This window comes from Terrapene carolina, unplaced genomic scaffold (genome assembly GCF_002925995.2).
Source record: "Terrapene carolina triunguis isolate 2854851 unplaced genomic scaffold, T_m_triunguis-2.0 Scaffold33911, whole genome shotgun sequence".
In the NCBI taxonomy this organism is placed as follows: Eukaryota; Metazoa; Chordata; order Testudines; family Emydidae; genus Terrapene; species Terrapene triunguis.
The window spans coordinates 6,013,820-6,035,347 of NW_020698262.1; the positions used below are offsets into that span (position 1 = coordinate 6,013,820).

Here is a 21,528-nt window from a genome sequence, read left to right on the forward strand (position 1 = left end):
TTGAATTATTCCCACAAAACAGAAAGACAAAATAATATTAAGCCATATCATAAGTTTTGTGAAAAGCATCAAGCATACTCTAATGGAACACGGTTGTACAAATTAGAGTGGCTCTTAACAACAACTGCAATTAAAGTATACTTTCAATGCTGGAAGAACTCCATTCAGTTGCATATGAAAATCATTGAATTCACTCTGTCCTTAAATTCTATACAAAGTTGTTAGCGTATTAATGCCTAAAAAGATAGTGGACATCTTTTGAATTTAGAATCAGAACCAAATGATCACAACCATTTGTTTACCTTTGAAATGACGACTGTTCAGCATTTTCATGAGTACAAAGAATACTCTTTTTTTCAAATCCATTTTCTCCCTCTACAAAATGTACAAATTAGTGACCCAAAACTTGATCCCCTCCTATTTTTCCTTCATACTCACCTACTCATGCACTTTTAGCTACCATCTCTAAGTTGATGATTCCCGTATCTTGCTGTCCAGCGTCCGTTTGGTCTCATGCCTTTGACAGTGTTTCTGGCATGTTTCCTCACCAGTTCAAAATCAACATGTGAACACCAACTGCATTTCTCCAGCTGTGTCAAAACTTCCATTGTCCTGCTCATCACCAAGTGCAAAACAGTGGTGTCACAATAAACATTCCTCTCTCCTACTCTAGACAATTGCCATATCCTGTCAATTCTTCCTTTACAAGATCTCTAAAACCCATTCCTTCCTCTTCACCCCCACTGCTAAGACACCTATCCATACTTCGGTCACCTCTAACTTTTCGTCCTGAAATCTCCACGTTTATGGACTCCTTTTCCTCACCTCATTCCTCTATTGTATTTCCAAACAACTGCTGCTGCTGAAACACTCTCATGTTCCACTTGGATCATGTCACTCCCTTCTTCAGATCCTTTCAAGGGCTTCCCTCCTCCTTTTTGCATCATCACATTTCTCATCTTCAAGGTTTAGCACAGCTCTGTCCTTGCCTACATCTTTGGTCTCTTGTCCCCCTCGTCCCATCCCATTACTTCTGCTCATCCCAACCCTCCTTCCTGAATGCCCTCTTCTATATCCTTCTCCCATCTCATCTTCATGCCTTTTTTCCTTCCTGGCCCAGATTATAACTCCCTCCCTCCCTCTCCTTCTTCACCTAATGTCTTTCCCTCTTTTCATTCTCATTGCTCTTTAAAACACAATTCAGCCATTTATGATAACCTGACAAATGCCCCACCATCCACCCTATATATCCTATATATTAAGACCGTATTACCTGTCTCTAATTTAAGGCCTGATCCTGCTAAACTTACTATTTACCGCCAGTTGCAGACACACTGAAGTCTAGAGGACTAATCACAGTAGAAAGCATTTTGCTCAATAGTGATTAAATGTATGGTTTAGGTCCTTATGCCTTGATCCTGCACTGGGTTCCATAGGAGGAGACTGGCCCACCCACACAGAGTTCATTGCAAGATTGGGGCTTAGACTGTAACGTCCTTGGGGCAGGAACTATATTGTTGGCTATATGGTATTTACACAGCATTGAGCGTACTATGACCAATCAATAAATCAATATCACAGACATGCTACTATCTTTATTTTTAAACTAAAAATAGTGCAATGGTTTCACTTAACAAGTTTCTTCCATTTTGAAAGATTCTGCCAGTTTGAGAGATATTGAATGTACTTAAAATGGAAAGTACTGCTGGAACCCAAAATATCTAATCAAACCAGAAACACCGTGTGATCACTTTGCATCATCCTCAGAATCTCTCTGCCTTCCTTCCATAGTGGAAGAGAGTGGAAATGGAAGGGAGTGGAAATAATTAAGAGGATGAAAAGTGCATATTTTGCAATGAATGTTCAGTCTAATGTTTGTAATAGTGTCCAAAAATATGTGATTTTTACAACACAACTGTAATTTTGCAGTAACTTGACTTCAGAATAAAAATATATTCTTAAAATTTAAAAACAATTGTTAAGATTTTTTTAAAAATACTCCCTTTAAAAACTGTCTGCAGAAACTGAAACACAGTTTAATAATAAATTTCCATTGTTGTCAGACATTCTTTCTGGTTTATTCAGAAAGACTCAAATGGATATTACTCATACAAACTGATGCGTTAAAAATAAGTGTGTGTTTCACTAAACAGATAAATATCTCTTACATTTGGGTTTTTATTTTTTTTGCCAAACTTAGGAGGAAAAAAACCATTGAGACCATAATCAACTTTTCATGGATTAAATATTCATATAAGTCCTCTTCCTACTCCTTACTATTGACTCACACTTTACTGCATACCCAAGGGACTACATATTCTAAAAACAAGGAATGAGTAATCAGGAAAAAGATGTTTCCCTTCTTCAAAGTATTCACTAAAGCATTCCTCTTTTTAAAGTATCCAACACATAATGCTTGGTGTAATATTCTTGCAAGCACATTTAAAATATTAACCACCTCCTAGAAGTTTCTCCAAGTGTGACTAGGGGGTGGTTGTTCTAATTCTCATTGGTTTAATAACAAGATGACATGGAAAACTAGAGATATCTTTTAGATTATTGAGATGTACCATAAGGTATCAATGTATGTTCTTCAACAACTAGAGAAGGGACATTTTTAAGACATCTTTGAAATTAATTCTTAGAAAAAATTGTGAAAAGGAAGTCGTAGGACTCACTTGAGAAGTGACTCACTTGTTTTGACTGCCATTTTGGGTTTTTTGCTGTGGAAAGGAGCACAATGGCAGGCATGTGTCCTGCAAACTAGATTCTTAAGGGCAATTAATTAAAATGTATCTATATCTAAGGAGCATTCTGCTCAGTGAGCATTCTAAAGGGCTGAGTTGCTATCGTAAACTACCAATCTCAGTTTACTTTAGCACAAAATAATGTATTTGTTTTCTGACAAAGGAGTTCTACAATAACATCAAGGCAAAACCACTGGGTGTGATTATCAAGTAATACATTTATTGGGCATAAAGGCATTTCTACTGTGCCAATTATTAATTATGCTCCAGTCATGGGTAGTTTATGATATTTCTTAATCCTTTCAACATGTTACTACTTAAATATCAGATCTCAAAAAATTCAAATATTGCCGGCAAATTGATAAGCCTAAAACAGAACTCCAATTATTCCCTTGTACAAAACTATTAGCTTTTCGGTAAACAATCTAGCTTTGTTCTTAGGAATTTAAAATTGATCATATCATCAAGTAGACCACATGAACCATAAATGGCTTTAAGCTCCAAAATAAAAAACTATATAGTTTTTATTGACCCATATGTCAATACTAATCTGGTTAGCTGGCATGTTCATAATCACCAGATGTAATATTCACAATTCAGGATACTGGTAGGTTGAATAGTCAGTCAAGATATATATAAATATTTCCTATTGTCATGGTAAAAGAGAATACAAAACTGAAAAAAAATCAATTGTAAGTACTGAGCACTGGTAAATTTCTGTTACTTACAACAGTATTTAGTACTTATTCTATTTGAATCCTTCGTTGTAAATGAAAATTCTGAAGACAATGCAATGCCAAAAATAACCATATTTACTAGTAACAAAGTAGAATTACTATATAATATTTTATCACTGGCTTCCACCTTGTAGTCAAATCTGTCTCTCTTAACATATTTCATATTCATGTGTATTATAGAAACATTCAAAAGGATGAGATCGTACAACCAAAATGACAAATACCAATCAAGTGAGGGCAAATAGAAAACAGGGCCAAAACACAGACACACCTGACAGCAACCATGTCATCTGTCAAGGCACTGTGACAAGGACCATGCTATTTACAGGTCAATGGTGCCTTGTAGAGAGGTGAAAACATCAAATCTGAAACCAAGTAACACAGTGCTGCTAACAACAGGGTCTCTATGAAGTCAAGATGCAATGGTTCTAGCAAACCAGAATCTACTTGCTTTCTTCTCCATTGTCAAGAAAGCTGTTATTGAGAAGATGATCACTTTTTAGCTGGGGGGATAAGTCTCTCTGGTTGGGTAGATCTGGGGTTGTGAAGTCTCAGGAGAATCATTTATATTACTGTAATGGCACCCCATTGCAAAAGAGTCTTTTGCCTCCTCGAACATTTTAATCAGTTTCTCCAAAATGTAGCCCATTTCCAGATGGTTTCTTTGCACACAAAAAATGCAGCTCCCATCCCATCCTATGCAAAGCAGAGGCTCCATGGGTGTTCAGCACATTCCTGGGGCATGGTGGCTAAACAGATCTAGGGAAAGACTCCTAGTCTGGGCATTCTGGAGTATGTCCCAGCAGAATCCATTCAGCTGGAATCCCCGGTTGCTTTTTTCCTGCACAACCTTGCCCAAGGGCAAAGCTGATCCATCCTAGTCTGCTAGCACCTTTCTGTTCTAATAATATGGTATCAGGCTGACATTACACATGGACCTAAGACTCCTTCATCCAGTGGACTCTCCTCATCCTCTGCACGGGCTCCAAACCCTAATGGGTTTCCCAAACATTTCAGATTAGAGGCAAAGCAGAGGTGGAACCTAGCAAGTTTCCTCTTCTGAGAAATTTCTCTGAACGACTCCTCACCTCTGTTGCAAATAAAGGGGGTGTGAGCTGAGAAGAAGGGGGTAAATGCCTTTCAGAGCAAGTTGGTGAGTCTTCCATGCTCCAAGGAAGGAGCAAAGTGGAACGGAGAGTCTGTTCCATATTTCACTCTCCATAAAGACACTGTTTCATGACGTTGACTACCTGTCTGTATCTACTGGAGGAGGGTCTTGAAGCCACTCATGGGCAGCTCCATTGATGGTGGCCACCCCAAGTGTAGGATAGTTGAATGAAGCCAAGAGAAAACCTCCATTTTCCTGGTGGTGGCCGTTGATGGGGTGGGACATGGAGGAAGTCAGTGGCCAGTGGAGCAGAAGGAAAGGGGAGAGGGGTTTGAAGGGTGCCATTCTCTCCTCATCGTTCCCTACAGGTGGCCATTGACGGTTATCAGACCTCCATGTCCTTGATAGCAGTCCTTGGGTGGATGGGGCTTGACGTAAGCCCTGGCCACCTTGGGTTCCCTCATGGTGGTCATCTTGTCCCTGAGGGAGCTGGCAGGCACCAGCTCCCCCATGCTCCCAGAGATCCCTAACACTCCACTACCACCCTGCAAGCCCCACAGCCGGCCTTGACCTTGGGCGGGAGGCCGGTCTACCTCCCGCCTAGCCGCCCGGCCCTGGCTGTGCCGGTGTGGTGTCACCGCAGGTCCGGGCTCCCCCTCGCTCTTCCCTTTTGGGCCGTGGAAAGAGTTGGAAGCGCACCCGGCTGTCCGGGGAGGCGGCACGTCGGCGGGCCCGGGGACTTTCCCGGCGGCGTGTGTCGGGCGCAGCCCTCCTCCTCGCCCGCCCCTAGGCTGGAGGGGGGGGGCGGCTGAAGCCACAGAGCGCAGCGCCCTGCTCCGGAGCTGGTTACGCCAGCCAGCCAGCCCCGCCGCCCGCCCGCCGGCTGCCTCCCTCTCTCGCCGTCTCTCCTCGCCTCTGATTCTGCGCACAGCCGGCCCCAGCGCCTGTCATTCTGCACAACACAGTTTACTCCACGGCGAGCGGGGGAGACAGAGGGAGAGGTGGCGAGGAGGCAGCCGAGCAGCCAAGTCCCGCAGCCCAGCATGGCTTCGGGGGACCTTTACGAGGTACGGGGGGGGGCAGCCGTACCCAGCCGGGCGGGCAGCGGGCAAGGGCGGCCGGGCGGGGAGGGGAGGCAGCGGCAGCGGCGGGGGGTTTGTTTCGGAAACGCTTAGCGGAGCCTGGTTAGTTCCTGAAGCGGGGAGGAAATCGCCCAGGCGGGGGTGGGGGGAGCCGGGCTGGGGCGGCGGGGAGCGGGGGGACCGGGATGGAGCGCTCCCCTCCCTGCCTGGCTCCCTGCCTGGCTCCCTCTCCCTCTGGCGCTCCCTACTTTCCGTGGGGCTGGAGCGCGGCAGGCCTTGCGGGAGGGAGAAGGAGGAAGGAGCGAGCGCGAGCCGGAGTTAGCGGGAGGATGGGAGGTGTCCGCCGCCCGGAGAGTGGAGAAAGTCCAGGTAAAGTCCGCGGCGGCGCTGGACGTGCTGAATCTGCAGATGAGTGCGGAGGAGCGGGGGGGAAATGCGCCGCGGCGCTGCTGGGGAGGAAGGCGCAGGGATGGAGGCGGCTCCGCGCCTGGCCGTGCAAAGTGCAGGAGCAGACGCCCGGCTGCTTCACCTTGCGCCTGGGGGGCGGCTGGAGGTGGCGGCTGGGGGTGGGGGAGAGATCGGGGGCTTGGCGGGCAGGGGATCGGGGCAGCAGGGGGTGGCTGTCAAAGTTTGGGCAGGTCCCTGGTGGCTGGTTGGACCTCAGCGGCCAAGGGAGGAAGGGAAAAGCTGGAGCTCGTTGCATCCTGCCCGTCTTTGGTTCCAGGCTCCCAATTTGTACCATGCACAAGTCTGGCTGCTCCTACTGCGCCAAAAAAAAAAAAAAAAAAAAAACAGGACCCCCGACTAAAAAACCAAAACTGGCCGTAGGGTCTTGCTGGGTCCAGCCAAATGTTAACCCCGAGCACGCAATTTTAAATGTCCAAAGCAAGAGCAAGTCTAGTCCCTCCTGCTGGTCCACAAGAGAATTTGGACCCAGGCACTGCAAATACCTGGGTCCAGCGAATGGATCCAGCTGAATCTTGTCAAAATGTGGTCCAAGCCCCAAATTCCATCATTGAAATAAAAAAAAATCATATCTGGTCCTATAACTGCTACTGAATCAGGATGCATCAAGGTACACCTTTTTTCAAGTGAAATTGGAATGGCTAGACTTCTTCTTAGCTGATTTTTCTTTGTTTAAACTGTACACTATGAGACTTGCAACCAAAAATTGTCATGTTCCAGTTCCATCCAAGTGTCAAGGTTTCTACAGCACTCATATACCAGGATGCGCCTCGGTCTGGTGCAGTAAAAGTAGCTAGGCGTGTTCTCTATTTTGATCGTAGAATTTGGGGTCTTGCATCCAAAACTCACAGGATCTGTGATCAACTTTTCCCTTTTACCATGGCTATTGCCTTTGAAATCCCCTAACAAAGGGCGTAATTAATGTACGATATTGATCAGTTGTGTCTTTCTTGTGCTGAACTGGACTTTAAGTTTCCTTGAAGTAAGTAGAAATTGGACTCTCATAGGTGAGATTAAATGCTCAGAGACGTGTACTGATCTAAATTAATATTGTCAACTTGTTTTCGCTGGTTCTTCATAGATTTTGTAGTGTCAGTTTGTAATTAGTTATTAACGGCATTGTGTCAACTTTATCTGTGCTCTGACTCCATTGTAGTCTATAGGAGATCTATCAAGGATGACTTTGGCCCATAACTTTCAGTGAAGTAAAGGTTTGGTTGGGCCCTTCTTTTACTGCCGATTTGTAACTTCTGTGAAGCATGGAGAAGTTTTAGATAATCTTGCACCCCAGAGACATTTCAGTACATGTTTAGATTAGTTCTGGAAGGAAACAAACACATACCGCTAACATTGACACTGGCTGTGTTATTACAGCTCCTATTCATTAATTAAAATCTGTGCTCTTTTATGAGCCCTGAATGAGCAGATGACCTATAGAAATGGGAGATGGGCTCTGCATTTAATATTGTGTATTGTGCCATGAAAATGCTATGTGAAATCCAGACTTGCAACCTAGGAAGCACATCGAAGCATGATCATTTTAAAGGCTCTAGTCTAGGCAGTGAAGCCATCTTTGACTGTACCATGAACTTAACTTAGGCAATGCTGAATGCTGTAGTTTGCAGCCTGTGGATTATTCTTGATCATTCCCTTTGGGCTGTTTTTGCTTATCAATATATAATAGAGAAGAGTTGTATCCATCAGGACAGGTAAGTGAAAGAATGGATCTCCACCTCTACTTTGTTGATATGTCTAGAACATGACCTTCTGAGATGGTACATGGTGTTACATCATTGCATTTATGTCAAGCTGCTGGGAAAAGTATGTGCAGTGCTTAAGTTAGCAATTCAATCTATGCAGTGTAAAAACCTTTCTACTGTGAAGGTACTTGTGACTGGGGCCAGAGAGAACCACTGGAAAGATGAATAGTTTATATTCTGATATGCTGCAAGTTGGCAGTTGTTAGGCTCTGGTTAAATGACTGCTAAACTTTCCCACACACGCACACACAACCCCCCACGTCTAAAGATCTCTTTGGGTTTTCTGGAGTCTTTAGAAAGAGGCTTCTAACAGTTGTGTAGGTAGTGATGTCAAATATCAGTTAGGTTGCATGAGAGATGATGTTATCACCATGAACATGTCGTGTGTTTGGAGTCCATACCTTATTTTTTGGTTGTATGCGGCATTGTTTTGGTTGCTTGTTTGGACAGATAAAATGTTGTGATGTCAAGATGCATATTAAATAGCTTATGATTGTCACCTTTAACAGGTTGCTCTTCTGAATGATCTGGGGCTTAAAGCACCCTGCATAACATTTTTAATTGTAGATACACCTTATGAATCTACTAAGTATGTGTAGAACTGCCTTAACAATATCTCAGTCCTTCAAAGATTTTTACTGAAGTTCAATGAATCATGCAAGAGCAGTTACCTCTGTAATAGTAAGCAAATGGTATTGGCTAAAAATGATTTTACTACAGCTGATTACGGTTACAGTAGTTATGACTAAAAAGAGTACACTGCATTATTACCCATCTAACCCATGTTAAAAATTTTCCTTGGTTGTATCTACATTATGTAACATATGAGAAATATAATTCAGTGCAAACCCTTAAATTTTGAAATCTAGATCTGTGATTATATATATAACAATTCATCCATTTTGTATTGTTCAATTATTTTAAAAACAGATTTTTTTTTCAACACAGTGTTGATTTGAAGATAAATTTAGTGCATGTGTCGAGGTTAAAGGAAATGTAAGATTACAGTCAAAACAACAATAATATTTTATGTTGTCCTGCTACACTTGTCAATATCAAATGGCTTCTAGTCATCTCTGCTTGAAATACGTTCTGTTTCTCTAGGATTACAAATTAGTTTTCATTTATTCTACAAAATGAAGAGCATCCCTAGAGATTTCTATGCTTACTGATAATAGGGTTCTAGGTTTGTGTATCTTAGAATCAAGATGTGTTACACTTGAGGATAATATCTTGCATCAGATATTATTAGAAAGTAGGTGTTAATTTTGAAGACAGAAACAAATATTCTTTTTTGTGTAGAAATTCACTTAAGATTTTCTCTTTAATAAATTTTAGATCAAATTGAAGTGTGGAGAGGCACTCAGACATTACGATGATGAGCACAGTGTAAGAACCGGAATAGAATAGAATAGAATCTCAAGCACAGCTATGCATTCACAGGTTGAACAAAAGGCCAGTTCTGGTTTGCTTGTTTTGACGTAATTATGACTCTGAGCTTCTCCCGGTGGGTGAGGAGGTTCTTTATTACGTCGATATTTGCTCAGGCGATGTAATCTTTTTAAATATTTAAGAAATATATAGCACAGTATTTAGACCAATAAAAATTTAAATACAAACTTTGGCAACAGCATATCCACAGTGACCTTCAGTAGCATAGCACTCTTGAGCTTTCTAGTTTAGACAACTTGTTGAATGTATTGATGTAATGTCTTTATTAATCTCAGTAACAGAGAACAGGTAAAATAATCAAGGGTAAATTTCAACATTTCTCATTGGTGCTATGAGTTTTGCTGTCATTGCCTTGGTATATCCTTTCGTATTCTCCATCTTGAGTTCACTTAAGACTCTCTCTTAACAGAATTAGGTCTCTTAAGAAGGCTATTGCACTGGTATTAAATATGAGATGACAGTATAAAAAACAAAACTTTTACTTCAGACCACTGCACACAAGTTTTTTCTAGCAAAGAGAATGCAATTTAGTGCAATAAAACATAAGCTCTGGTTTATGATGATGAATAGCTGATATCATTTATCAATAACATGCAGAAGCTTTTGAAGATCATGGGCATTTTTGTTTTGAAGTGTAGTTTTTATTTTGAGCTAAAATTGTCTATTTTTTCTCATTGTTTATAATAAACCAACATAATCAGAGCTTTTGGAACAATGAGATTAAAACTTAAATATTTTCTCATAGTTCTTTAAAACTATTGGAAATCCCAATTATGGTAGTTTATTAAACAGTATCTTAATTCAGAGATCTAATGAATTAGCAGTTAAGTCTCTCGAGAGGAATGTGGCAGGTAGATATCTCTGGACCACAGTAATTTCATCATTATTTAAAACTATTAGCCACTAAAGTGCTATTTTACTTGGAAAAGTGACTTCTTAAAAATGAAACTGTCTTAATCAAGAGATACAATGCCTAAGTGTATTCATGTCTACCTACATCAGTGACAAAAATAAGATTTAACTACATTTTACTCCTGTTAATACGGCTATGTGAGAGTGGGCTGCAGTCTATTCCCGCTCACATTATCAACAGGATTGTTAATTAAGCTCCAACTGAGTTGCAGTGTCAAATTCTTCTCTCAATTATACCTGTGCCCTCTGCACAGCTATCAGTGAGGACAGAATCTGAAAACAGTGGTGCTCCACAGATGTAAATGAGGGCAGAATATGGTCCACAGAATATTTGTAACCTGTCTTGATGTGTGAATCAGAAAGACTACAACTTGAATTTCACATTCCCGTTTGAGTTTACAGAACTAGGGTTTAGAAATTGACTTTTGGCTTGTAAACCGAGCTAATGTGATTACCAGTCTGTAATAAAGATGGAAGCACACAATGCTCTTTTCATGGAGTCACTTTTCAGTATAGAGCCACACTTTAAACTGCTGTTATCTTATGGAAAACATTTGGGAAGGGGAAATTTATTTTAAAACAAGTTCACGTCCTCCTCTTTCAATACAGAGGTGACTCACTTGAAAACAGAATGTTTGTTTAAGAAGTAAATACACTTATTTCCAAACCGAAGTCAACCTCTTTATTGACATAACAATTGGTTGTTGTGGGAATATGTGTGATGTCACAAGCAGAGAATGATGACTTCAGGAGCAAATGATTTTATAAATAATGAAAATTCTATTGGAGTGAGGGCAGAAAAATATAGTATATCGAGACAGATTCTCAGCTGGTGTAAATTGGTATACCTCTATTGACTGTAATGCTGATTGCAATAGAAATAAGCCTATTTACACTGGCTGCTGATCTGGCCTTATTACATTTAAGCAAAACTGCTGCGAAAGAGAATGCTTTATCAAGTCTCTCTAGGAAGAATCAGCAATTTAACTGACCATAAACTTACTTCTGTATCATTGTGTCACTGAAGGATTATCACAACCAATAGTATTTGGGAGACTTATCTTAATTTAAGTAAAATTAACTTGTACAAATACTACTCTAGTTCAGTTGGTAGAAGTCTCACAGTGGAGTGAAGCTTTCTGGATACAAATCCACGTTAAATTTGATCTTGTACCCAGTGGTGACAGTGTTATGTAGTTCTAGATTGGGTAATCTGCTGGATGAGAAGTTAAATTTAGGTGTCAACCTTTCAGTAAGAAGTTAAATTGAGGTTTCTTCTACTCTCATCTTGTAGTTCCGCATATTAAAGAAAAAGTTTCATAATACTCTAAGAAAAGAATAGGGAATAACTCTGCCAATATTCCCTCTCAAGACATGTCTACATAATTGCTGCTACAGTGGCACTGCAGCTGTGCCACTATAGTGCCACTATAGTGCTGTAGTGTAGATGCTTCCTACATCAATGTAGTTAATCCATCTCTCCAAGAGGGGGTAGCTATGTCAACAGAATTCTTCTGTTGACCAAGCCAGATCTACCCCAGGGGTTAGGCCAACCTAACTATAGTACAGTACTCAGGTAGGGTGACCAGATGTCCCGATTTTATAGGGACAGTCCCGATTTTTGGGTCTTTTTCTTATATAGGCGCCTATTACCCCCCCCACCCCCATCCTGATTTTTCACATTTGCTGTCTGGTCACCCTATACTCAGGGCACAAAATTTTTCACAGCCCTGAGCGATGTAGTTGGATCAATCTAATGTTTAAGTGTAGTACAGAGTTAGTAAGAGACTCTGGTGTCAAAAGCTATGTAAAACATTACTGTGCACACAACGACTGTCATGTTTACCTACATTGTCACTGTGTCACCAGTATCCAACTTCCTCATTGCATTGGAAATTGCTTGGGACATTTTGAGTATGAAAAGACCTATTGTAAACCAAATGATTTTCTATCGCGTTAGTGTTTTATGACCATCTTGATGAAGTTCTTTCATCCAGAGCATGATATATTTCCTCCAAATGTAGGTTAACTCAGGAATGTGCATGAGATGACCATGTTCCTGATTGGATAAACTATTGGAAATATACTTTCTATTATAGTTAAATCACCATTAAATATACAAGATGAAGTACATTTCTCAAAAAAAATTAAACTGAGTATATTTCCCTTCACTGTCTAGGTACATATATAATCACATCATAACTTTTCTGATAGCATTTGGTCAACTACAAAAATGTAAAAATACAAAATGTATTGCACTTAGATTGGTGTTTTATTCAAAATTGTCATGTAATTATGTAATTCAGGGTTCGGCAACATTCGGCACATGCTCACCAGGGTAAGCACCCTAGCGGGCCGGGCCAGTTTATTTACCTGCTGACGCGGCAGGTTCGGCCGATCGCAGCCCCCACTGGCCGCGGTTCGCCGTCCCGGGCCAATGGGGGCGGCGGGAAGCCGCGGCCAGCACATCCCTTGGCCCGCGCCGCTTCCCGCCACCCCCATTGGCCTGGGACGGCAAACCGCGGCGAGTGGGGGCCGCGATCGGCCGAACCTGCCGCGTCAGCAGGTAAATAAACTGGCCCGGCCCGCTAGGGTGCTTACCCTGGTGAGCCGCGTGCCAAACGTTGCCGACCCCGATGTAATTGTTTGTGTTTTGTAAGTTAAAATATATTTAGAACAAACCTAATACAAATAATTGTGAAATTCAAATGTGATCTGATACTGAGGAAAATTAGCTGATTTTTTTTTCCATCAAAGGCGGAATTGTAATGGCTAACTACTCAGTGAATAATGTTTCTTTGTCCATTCATTTGACTTTTAGCACTGTTGCATTTTCTTGGCTTTGTATATTTTCATCAGTGTAGATTATTTGTTGTTACCTCTTACCCATATATTTTGGGAAATAATTTTATAATATATTTTATGCCATAAACATATTGGTATTGTCAACAAGCTGGATGAAAGACTTAACTATTCTTTTTATTTAAGTGCGTGGAATTATGTAAAGTTCGTATCAAACCATTTAAACGTGTAATATTTACAGTGGTAGAAATTATGATCGAACTGTGTGAGTCCCAACATGTTTTACATAAATAAAAATAAGATTATTCTTCTATTTCCTAGAGAAAGAAAACTGGTCTTTTGATTTAACGACAGTGCCACAATAGCTATGTTTATTCCAAAGCCCTTATCCTATAGATGGCTAGTGTTGTAAGGCTGTGGGGGAAATATGGTGTGTCTATTTTCTTTTATCACACACCAACTGTAATGTTGTCATTGTTAGATACAGTGTAGAATTCAGTCTTCTGTAGTTATTATTTATAATTTAAACAGTGACCTGTATATTGCAGGGTATATTTAAGGTTTCTCATATCTTTCTTGACATTGTTTAGGTTGATACAGATGGACAGTGTAGGAGCCAGTGATTCTTGTTGTAACTTAGCAAAGCATGGGAAATAGATCACCCATTAGAGTACATCCTGATACCTGAATAGCATGGGGTTACTTAGTGATAGACAATGACAATGAAAATAGTGCTGAAAAAATGTCTGCCAAAAATACCCTTTTCTTTGCAAACTGCTGTTATATCACTTGGGATGTGATTTTTGCTATGCCTCTTGGAGGTCCAGCACAAAACCTGCAGCCCAGAGGGAGTGGGGACTAAACTGGCTTTAAGCCACCTTTGTATGCCCCTGATGCTGGGTTGTTCCAGAGGCTGGTGCAACCCCTGGCACAACTTAGGTAGCCCATCCTCAGCTGCCTATGGATGGCAGTGTCACCCAGAATCTCCACATGCTGTGGCATGTGCAAATATGTTATGCTTAATAGACAGTAGTAATAAACTTGACTGACCACCTCAATTTTGGTTGAAAATCCTTGCAAAAGAAATTACGATAAATTAGAAGGCATTTTAGTGATACGTGTAGAATGAGTTAACCTGTAAAATCAATGTTGTTGTAAATATATATTAATAAAAGAAGGTGTTTCTAATGGCCTAAAATAGCTTTCTCCTCTTTTATAATTTTGCTTTGAACAGAGAAATCATTTCAAGATCTGTGCTGGGAGGATTTATTCCAGGGCTTTCTGTTAATTTAGATTTTGGGGTGCATCTTCAGAAGTATCACACTCTATACAATTTTATGTTTTCTCCCCATTAATCTGAAAAGACCTAGTTTGCTGTTGTGTGCAAGTGGTAGTTTATTCAAACTTTTATTTTAGTAACATTTCACAGAAACCTTATTAAATGGCTATATACTTTTTCCTTATTACCCTTCTTATAAATGCTGATTATCAATATATTTTAATGTAAACAGCTACCTCTTGTCCAGCAAATCTGCTCCATTTCAGTGAGGCCAAAATTCATTTTTTACAGCATCACATTCTCATTCACTGTGATGAACGGTGATGTTACAAGCTATGCTCTGACATCAGTGAGTATAACAGGCTGATTGTAAAGGAGATAGCTTCTGTTCACATAGCTTATTAGTCATCCATGATAGGGGAAGGAGGACAAAAAGAACGCGACTGTATGATAAGGTTTGGTAAAAGGATTACCTTTTTTAATGTTTAATGCTGTTTAAATTATAACTGATAACTACAGACAACTGAATTCTATACTGTATCTATTGAAGATTACCTTTTTTTAATGTTTAATGTTGGGAGATGGATCTTCCCCTAAAATGTTGTGCGTTTGGAGTTTCCTCAAACTAATAACAGAATGTCTTAAATTATTAAAACCTCATTAATTTATAGGATTGATTAACAAGATGTAGTATAAAAATCATTACATTTAATAAATGAATATACTGGATGAATTCCTCTTTCAGAAACCTCCTTGTGACAGGATAGCAGGTGTTTCAGTATCGGAAATGTGACAAGAAAAGTGGAGCATATCCTGAATACTGCTGGGGAGTTCGTGCTGAGTGTAGTGTGTGTAGGACCAAAGTGTACAAATGGAGTTTTGCTAGAATCAAGAATGACTTCTGGAACTTTTGAAGAGGGAGTCAAGGCAGGTGATCGTCTCAGAAAATTTTCTGATGACAAGTATGAGTAGAGAGAAAATATTGGAGGTTAACGGATAGAAGCATGGATGGAGGAGAGTTGGTGTTCATGGATCATCAGAATGCCTTCTGTGATGAGAAGAGACTGTATTTGATGGTTTCCACTTAAGCAAGGATGTAACAAATTCCCACTTTCAAAAATGGCAGGTTTTGTTATGGCAGCTCTAAATGAAGTAGTCACATGTGAGAATGGATGCTTTAGCATAACTCCAATAATCAAGCATGTACTTTCATCATACACCGTAAGACAGATGAGGAATACAGTCTGCATCACAAGTTAAGTACTGTAATCAGAATGACAGGAATTATAGAAAAAGGTGCATTCATGTACTAGTGTCTCCACAAAAATACAAGGAGAATGGGAAATAACCCAGAAGTTCCTGAAGTAATACTAAATTATGGAGATTATGACAAAGAGAACATAACTGAAACTTTGTGGGTTGAGTCTAATAACGAAAAACTGGAGCATAACAGTCTCAGTTGGGGCATGATCGTTTACTCCCATTTTGGAATGTCAGATGCACGCTGTGTAGAAAAGGAAGTGGCAATGGGGAGTAGGAAGTACAATATTTACCAAGTCAGTGAAATACACTTCAGTGGCAAAAATGGTAGAGAAATACTTAGAGATACAGGAAGAGAAAGACAATCCTCGGGATTGGAGAAGAGCAAGAATGAAAACTTCTTGACACAAATTTCAGCGAACTCCGTACTGCAGAATACCTTTCACAAGAAACAAGTTAGTTACCCAGATAGCTATTGGGTAGCCAGTTTGGCTAAATGTGCATCAACGTTCAAAAGGCTCTTACTCCCAGCTTACGTAGAAGACAGCACTGTGATCCAAGGAGTCAAGAAGCAGAGATTCCAACCCTGTGAAAAACCATCCTGGATCGACATCTTGCTGGTGAGAACAAAAGAAAAGGAACTTTTTGAGAACACAAGGATAACAAGGAAGTTCTTGGAGCTATTGATTACAAGCTACTTGAATGCAGCATAGTAAGGAATGCTTCACAGAATGCAACAGAACTAGAGAATTAGAATTCAAAGCAGCAAATTTGGGAGAACTGAGAAATTTAGTGTGCAATGGGAAAAAGTATGAAAATCCCTGAGTGTAGAAAAAGACTCAAGAATCCTAAGAGACACCAGAGGAAAAAAATCCTGTGAAAAAAGAAGAATGCAAGGAACAAGAAGTGATCAGTGTAACTTCATAAGAGACAACTCACAAATGTGAGGATAACAGCTTTGTTCAGGAAATGAAAAAGGGAGATAACCAAACAACAGCACACAAAGTCCATTAAGGCTTGCAGGAAAAAGTTAAGGGCAGCAGAAAATAGAATTTGTTAATGTTAGGATTCAGTGGATTAAAATCCTTTTCAAAAATATCAGACATTGGGGAATATGAGGCAGAAAGGAGGCCTATTAATGAATGAGGAGGGGGATGATGGCTAAAATACAAAATGGTTTTGTTTTAATCTATCTGTAAAAGGAAAACTAAAGAAAAGAGATTGAGGCAACTAGGAGGGAAAGAAAAGCTTGAAAAAAATTAGCTATGGGGGGGGGTCTCCAGGATGGTGGAGGGGATTGGGGTGCAGGAGAGGGTGATAGGTGTAGGCTGTGGGAGAGTGTTTGGGTGCAGGAGAGGTCTCCAGGCTGGTGCAGGGGATTGGGGTGCAGGAGGGGGTGAGGGGTGCAAGCTCTGGGAGAGTGTTTGGGTGCAGGAGAGTTCTCCAGGCTGGTGCAGGGGATTGGGGTGCAGGAGAGGGTGAGAGGTGTGGGCTGTGGCGGGGGAGTTTGGGTGCAGGAGGGAGCTCCAGGCTGGTGCAGTATTAGTGATCACTAACTTATAATGTTACACTGGGAGGATTTTCTCCTATATTACACACAGAGACACGCTCTATTCCCATCAAAGGAACAAAGGAATGGTTCTGGCACAGTTTTTTTTTTAAATACTGTTTGGCATTTCATATCAGGGCATGGTCATCTGCAGTATATTGTGGAAGTCTATGGGTCTCTCACAGAAAGGGTCACAGGGTTAGAACAATAGAATCATAGAAGATTAGGGTTGGAACAGACCTCAGGAGGTCATCTAGTCCAGCCTCCTGCTCAAAGCAGGACCAACCCCAACTAAATCATCCCAGCCAGGGCTTTGTCAAGCCGGGCCTTAAAAACCTCTAAGGATGGAGATTACACCAACTCCCTAGGTAACCCATTCCAGTGCTTCATCACTCTCCCTAGTGAAATAGTTTTTTCTAATATCCAACCTAGACCTCCCCCACTGCAACTTGAGACCATTGCTCCTTGTTCTGTCATCTGCCACCATTAAGAACAGTCTAACTCCATCCTCTTTGGAACCCCCCTTCAGGTAGTTGAAGGCTGCTATCAAATCCCCCCTCCACAAGGGCACACTGTTGACTCATATCCAGTGTCTTGTCCACTGTAATCCCCAGGTCCTTTTCTGCAGAACTACCGTTTTGCCAGTCAGTCCCCAGCCTGTAGCAGTGCATGGGATTCTTCTGTCCTAAGTGCAGGACTCTGCACTTGTCCTTGTTGAACCTCATCAGATTTCTTTTGGCCCAATCCTCCAATTTGTCTAGGTCACTCTGGACCCTATCCCTACTCTCCAGCGTATCTACCCCTCCCCCCATCTAAGTGTCATCCGCGAACTTGCTGAGGGTGAAATCCATCCCATCATCCAGATCATTAATGAAGATGTTGAACAAAACCAGCCCCAGGACTGACCCCTGGGGCACTCCGCTTGATACCGGCTGTCAACTAGACATCGAGCTGTTGATCATTACCTGTTGAGCCCGACAATCTAGCCAGCTCTCTATCCACCTTATAGTCCATTAATCCAATCCATACTTTTTTAACTTGCTGGCAAGAATACTGTGGGAGACCGTATTAAAAGCTTTGCTAAAGTCAAGATATATCACGTCCACCACTTTCCCCATATCCACAGAGCCAGTTATCTCATCATAGAAGGCAATCAGGTTGGTCAGGCATGACTTGCCCTTGGTCAATCCATGTTGACTGTTCCTGATCACCTTCCTCTCCTCCAAGTGCTTCAAAATGGATTCCAAAATGCTCCATGATTTTTCCAGGGCCTGAGGTGAGGCTGACTGGTCTATAGTTCTCCGGATTCTCCTTCTTCCCTTTTTTAAAGATGGGCACTATATTTGCCTTTTTCCAGTCGTCTGGGACCTCCCCTGATCGCCACAAGTTTTCAGAGGTAATGGCCAATGGCTCTGCAGTCACATCAGCCAACTCCCTTAGCACCCTCGGATGCGTTAGATCTGGACCCATGGACTTGTGCATGTCCAGCTTTTCTAAATAGTCCTTAACCTGTTCTTTCACCACTGAGTAGGATGACCAGACAGCAAATGTGAAAAATTGGGACGGAGTGATGTGTAATAGGAGCCTATATAAGTAAAAGACCCAAAAATCGGGACTGTCCCTATAAAATTGGGACATCTGGTCACCCTACCACTGAGGGCTGCTCACCTCCTTCCCATACTGTGCTGCCCAGTGCAGCAGTCTGGGAGCTGACCTTGTCTGAGAAGACTGAGGCAAAAAAAGCATTGAGTACTTCAGCTTTTTCCACATCATCTGTCACTAGGTTGCCTTTCCCATTGAGTAAGGGTCCCACACTTTCCCTGGCCACCTTCTTGTTGCTAATATACCCGTAGAAACCCTTCTTGTTACCCTTTGCATTCCTTGCTAGCTGCAACTCCATTTGTGCTTTGGCCTTCCTGAAAACACCCCTGCATGCTTGAGCAATATCTTTATACTCCTCCCTAGTCATCTGTCCAAGTCTCCATTTCTTGTAAGTTTCCTTTTTGTGTTTAAGCTCACCGAAGATTTCTCTGTTAAGCCAAGCTGGTTGCCTGCCATATTTGCTATTCTTTCTGCACATTGGGATGGTTTGTTCCTGTGCCCTCAATAAAGCTTCTTTAAAATACAGCCAGCTCTCCTGCATTCCTTTCCCCATCATATTAGCTTCCCCAGGGATCCTGCCCCTCAGTTCCCTGAGGGAGTCAAAGTCTGCTTTTCTGAAGTCCAGGGTCTGTGTTCTGCTGCTCTCCTTTCTTCCTTTTGTCAGGATCCTGAACTCGACCATCTCATGGTCACTGCTGCCAAGGTTGCCACCCACTTCTACTTCCCCTACCAATTCTTCCCTGTTTGTGAGCAGCAGGTCAAAAGGAGCACGGCCCCTAGTTGGTTCCTCCAGCACTTGCACCAGGAAGTTGTCCCCAACACTCTCCAAAAACTTCCTGGATTGTCTGTTCACCGTTGTATTGCTCTCCCAGCAGATGTCAGGATGATTGAAGTCCCCCATGAGAACCAGGGCCTGTTTCTCATAGCAGCAAAGACCTCAGTAACTTGCTTAGTAAACAGGTGCTTTGCACCAGGTTTCTCCCTTTATCAGTTTTTCAGAATTTACTCCAGACCTTGCTGAATCCATTAGTGGTCTGTTAGTAATTTGGGGGGCACTAAGGGAATAAATAATGCCCTCAGATTTAGTACCAGGGATACTGCTTTGTAACCTGACAGTAGCAGAAGGGACAGTAGAACAATCTGCCCCTCCCATGTCCTCAGTTAGTAAAGAATGTTCTGATGTCACAGCAAGAAGACTCAGTCTCCTCCCTGCATGTTCTTCTCCTGACGCGTCCTCTCCAGCAATAAATGACTTCTGGTGCCTTTCCCGTGCACTGGCATGCACTTGCATCAGATGACAGATTAAAGCAGGGGTGCCAACGTGGCCTTGCCATCTCTCCCTGCTGACTAAGGCTTTGCAAACAGCATGTTGCACCACATTTATCAAGTGGGCCACTGTCGAAATTACAAGTTAATAAGGAGGCAACGTGTTTTTTTTCTTTCACATGTAACAGATGTGAATTGTTCTTGTCAACCTTTTGCTTGAACATCAATAGGACACACTTCCATCAATAAACATCACTGCTCACCATATGGATTGGGTCCGACCTGGTTCACAGTTTGTATGAACTATGGATTTTGCTGCCCCTTCAAGGAATTGTTAGCAGAAGTGGAGTAAGACAATCTCTCCTGGATGAGTAATTTGTCTGCTTTTTCCCAGATTTGTCACAAGCAGGATCCTTTTCCCCATCAATATTCTCTGACCCTGCAACAACAAACTCGCTTTCTGACACCAAAGATAAGTATTTGCAGTGATTGTCAATGCTAGTACAGCTCTCACTATTAGATGTGGTATCAAATATCGCAGTACGTGTGTAGTTACCAGTTGTTGACAATCCAGTGTGGGCTGTGTTTTAAATTCTTCCACAACTGTGCCACGGTTATTTTCTCTGCTGCATCTGTTCTAATCAAATGTCACTGACAACCTGCCCTGTTTAGAAAACAAAGGCTTCTTTTGCTTGTGAACTGGACTTGCTATTTGCACACTTAACTGTGCAAATTTTCTCCAGGGTTGTCAACAACTGTTCTGGTAGCCTGTGTAGTGCACAGAGAAGAGGGACATTGCATAATGAACAATAAAAATATTTGTGCTACCCAACTGCTTTTGGACTACTGCCCCGTCCTTCAGTGTTAGAATGTTCACACCCCAATTCTTCACAATCCATTTCAGGATTTGTGACTAAATCACAGTCTACAGGCTAAGCAGAAAATTCTTGGTAGCTGCTTCCATTCTCAGACTACAACCAGAATTCCTTCGGTAACAGCTACCACTTTTGGCTCAGCATTACATTTTCTAGTGAAATTCTAGATTCCCAAATTAAACTGATTTCTTGTGTATCTCAGTCATTATCTGACAGCGTCTATCCCAGGGGTCGGCAACCTTTCAGAAGTGGTGTGCCGAGTCTTCATTTATTCACTCTAATTTAAGGTTTTGCGTGCCAGTAATACATTTTAACATTTTTAGAAGGTCTCTTTCTATAAGTCTATAATATATAACTCAACTATTGTTGTATGTAAAGTAAATAAGGTTTTTAAAATGTTTAAGAAGCTTTATTTAAAATTAAATTAAAATGCAGAGCCCCCCGGACCGGTAGCCAGGACCCGGGCAGTGTGAGTGCCACTGAAAATCAGCTTGCGTGCCGCCTTCGGCACACGTGCCATAGGTTGCCTACCCCTGGTCTATCCACATACAACCCCATTCTCTCCCCAAGTGTGCTTTTCCACTTGCTGGTGCTCCTGCTGGCCTCAGCAGATGGCCATTCCAAAATCTTGC

General features: G+C 41.7%; 1 protein-coding gene across 1 annotated transcript in view; it reads left to right on the forward strand.

Moving 5' to 3' along the window:
• Nucleotides 1-5,586: 5,586 nt before the first annotated feature.
• LOC113409635 (chromodomain Y-like protein 2) overlaps nt 5,587-21,528 on the forward strand; it is a 77,808-nt gene continuing 61,866 nt past the window's right edge. The window contains exon 1 of the mRNA XM_026663778.2: nt 5,587-5,659. Within this exon, the coding sequence (XP_026519563.1) occupies nt 5,636-5,659 (24 nt within the window). The 5' untranslated portion in view covers nt 5,587-5,635. The remainder of the gene's footprint in view (nt 5,660-21,528) is intronic.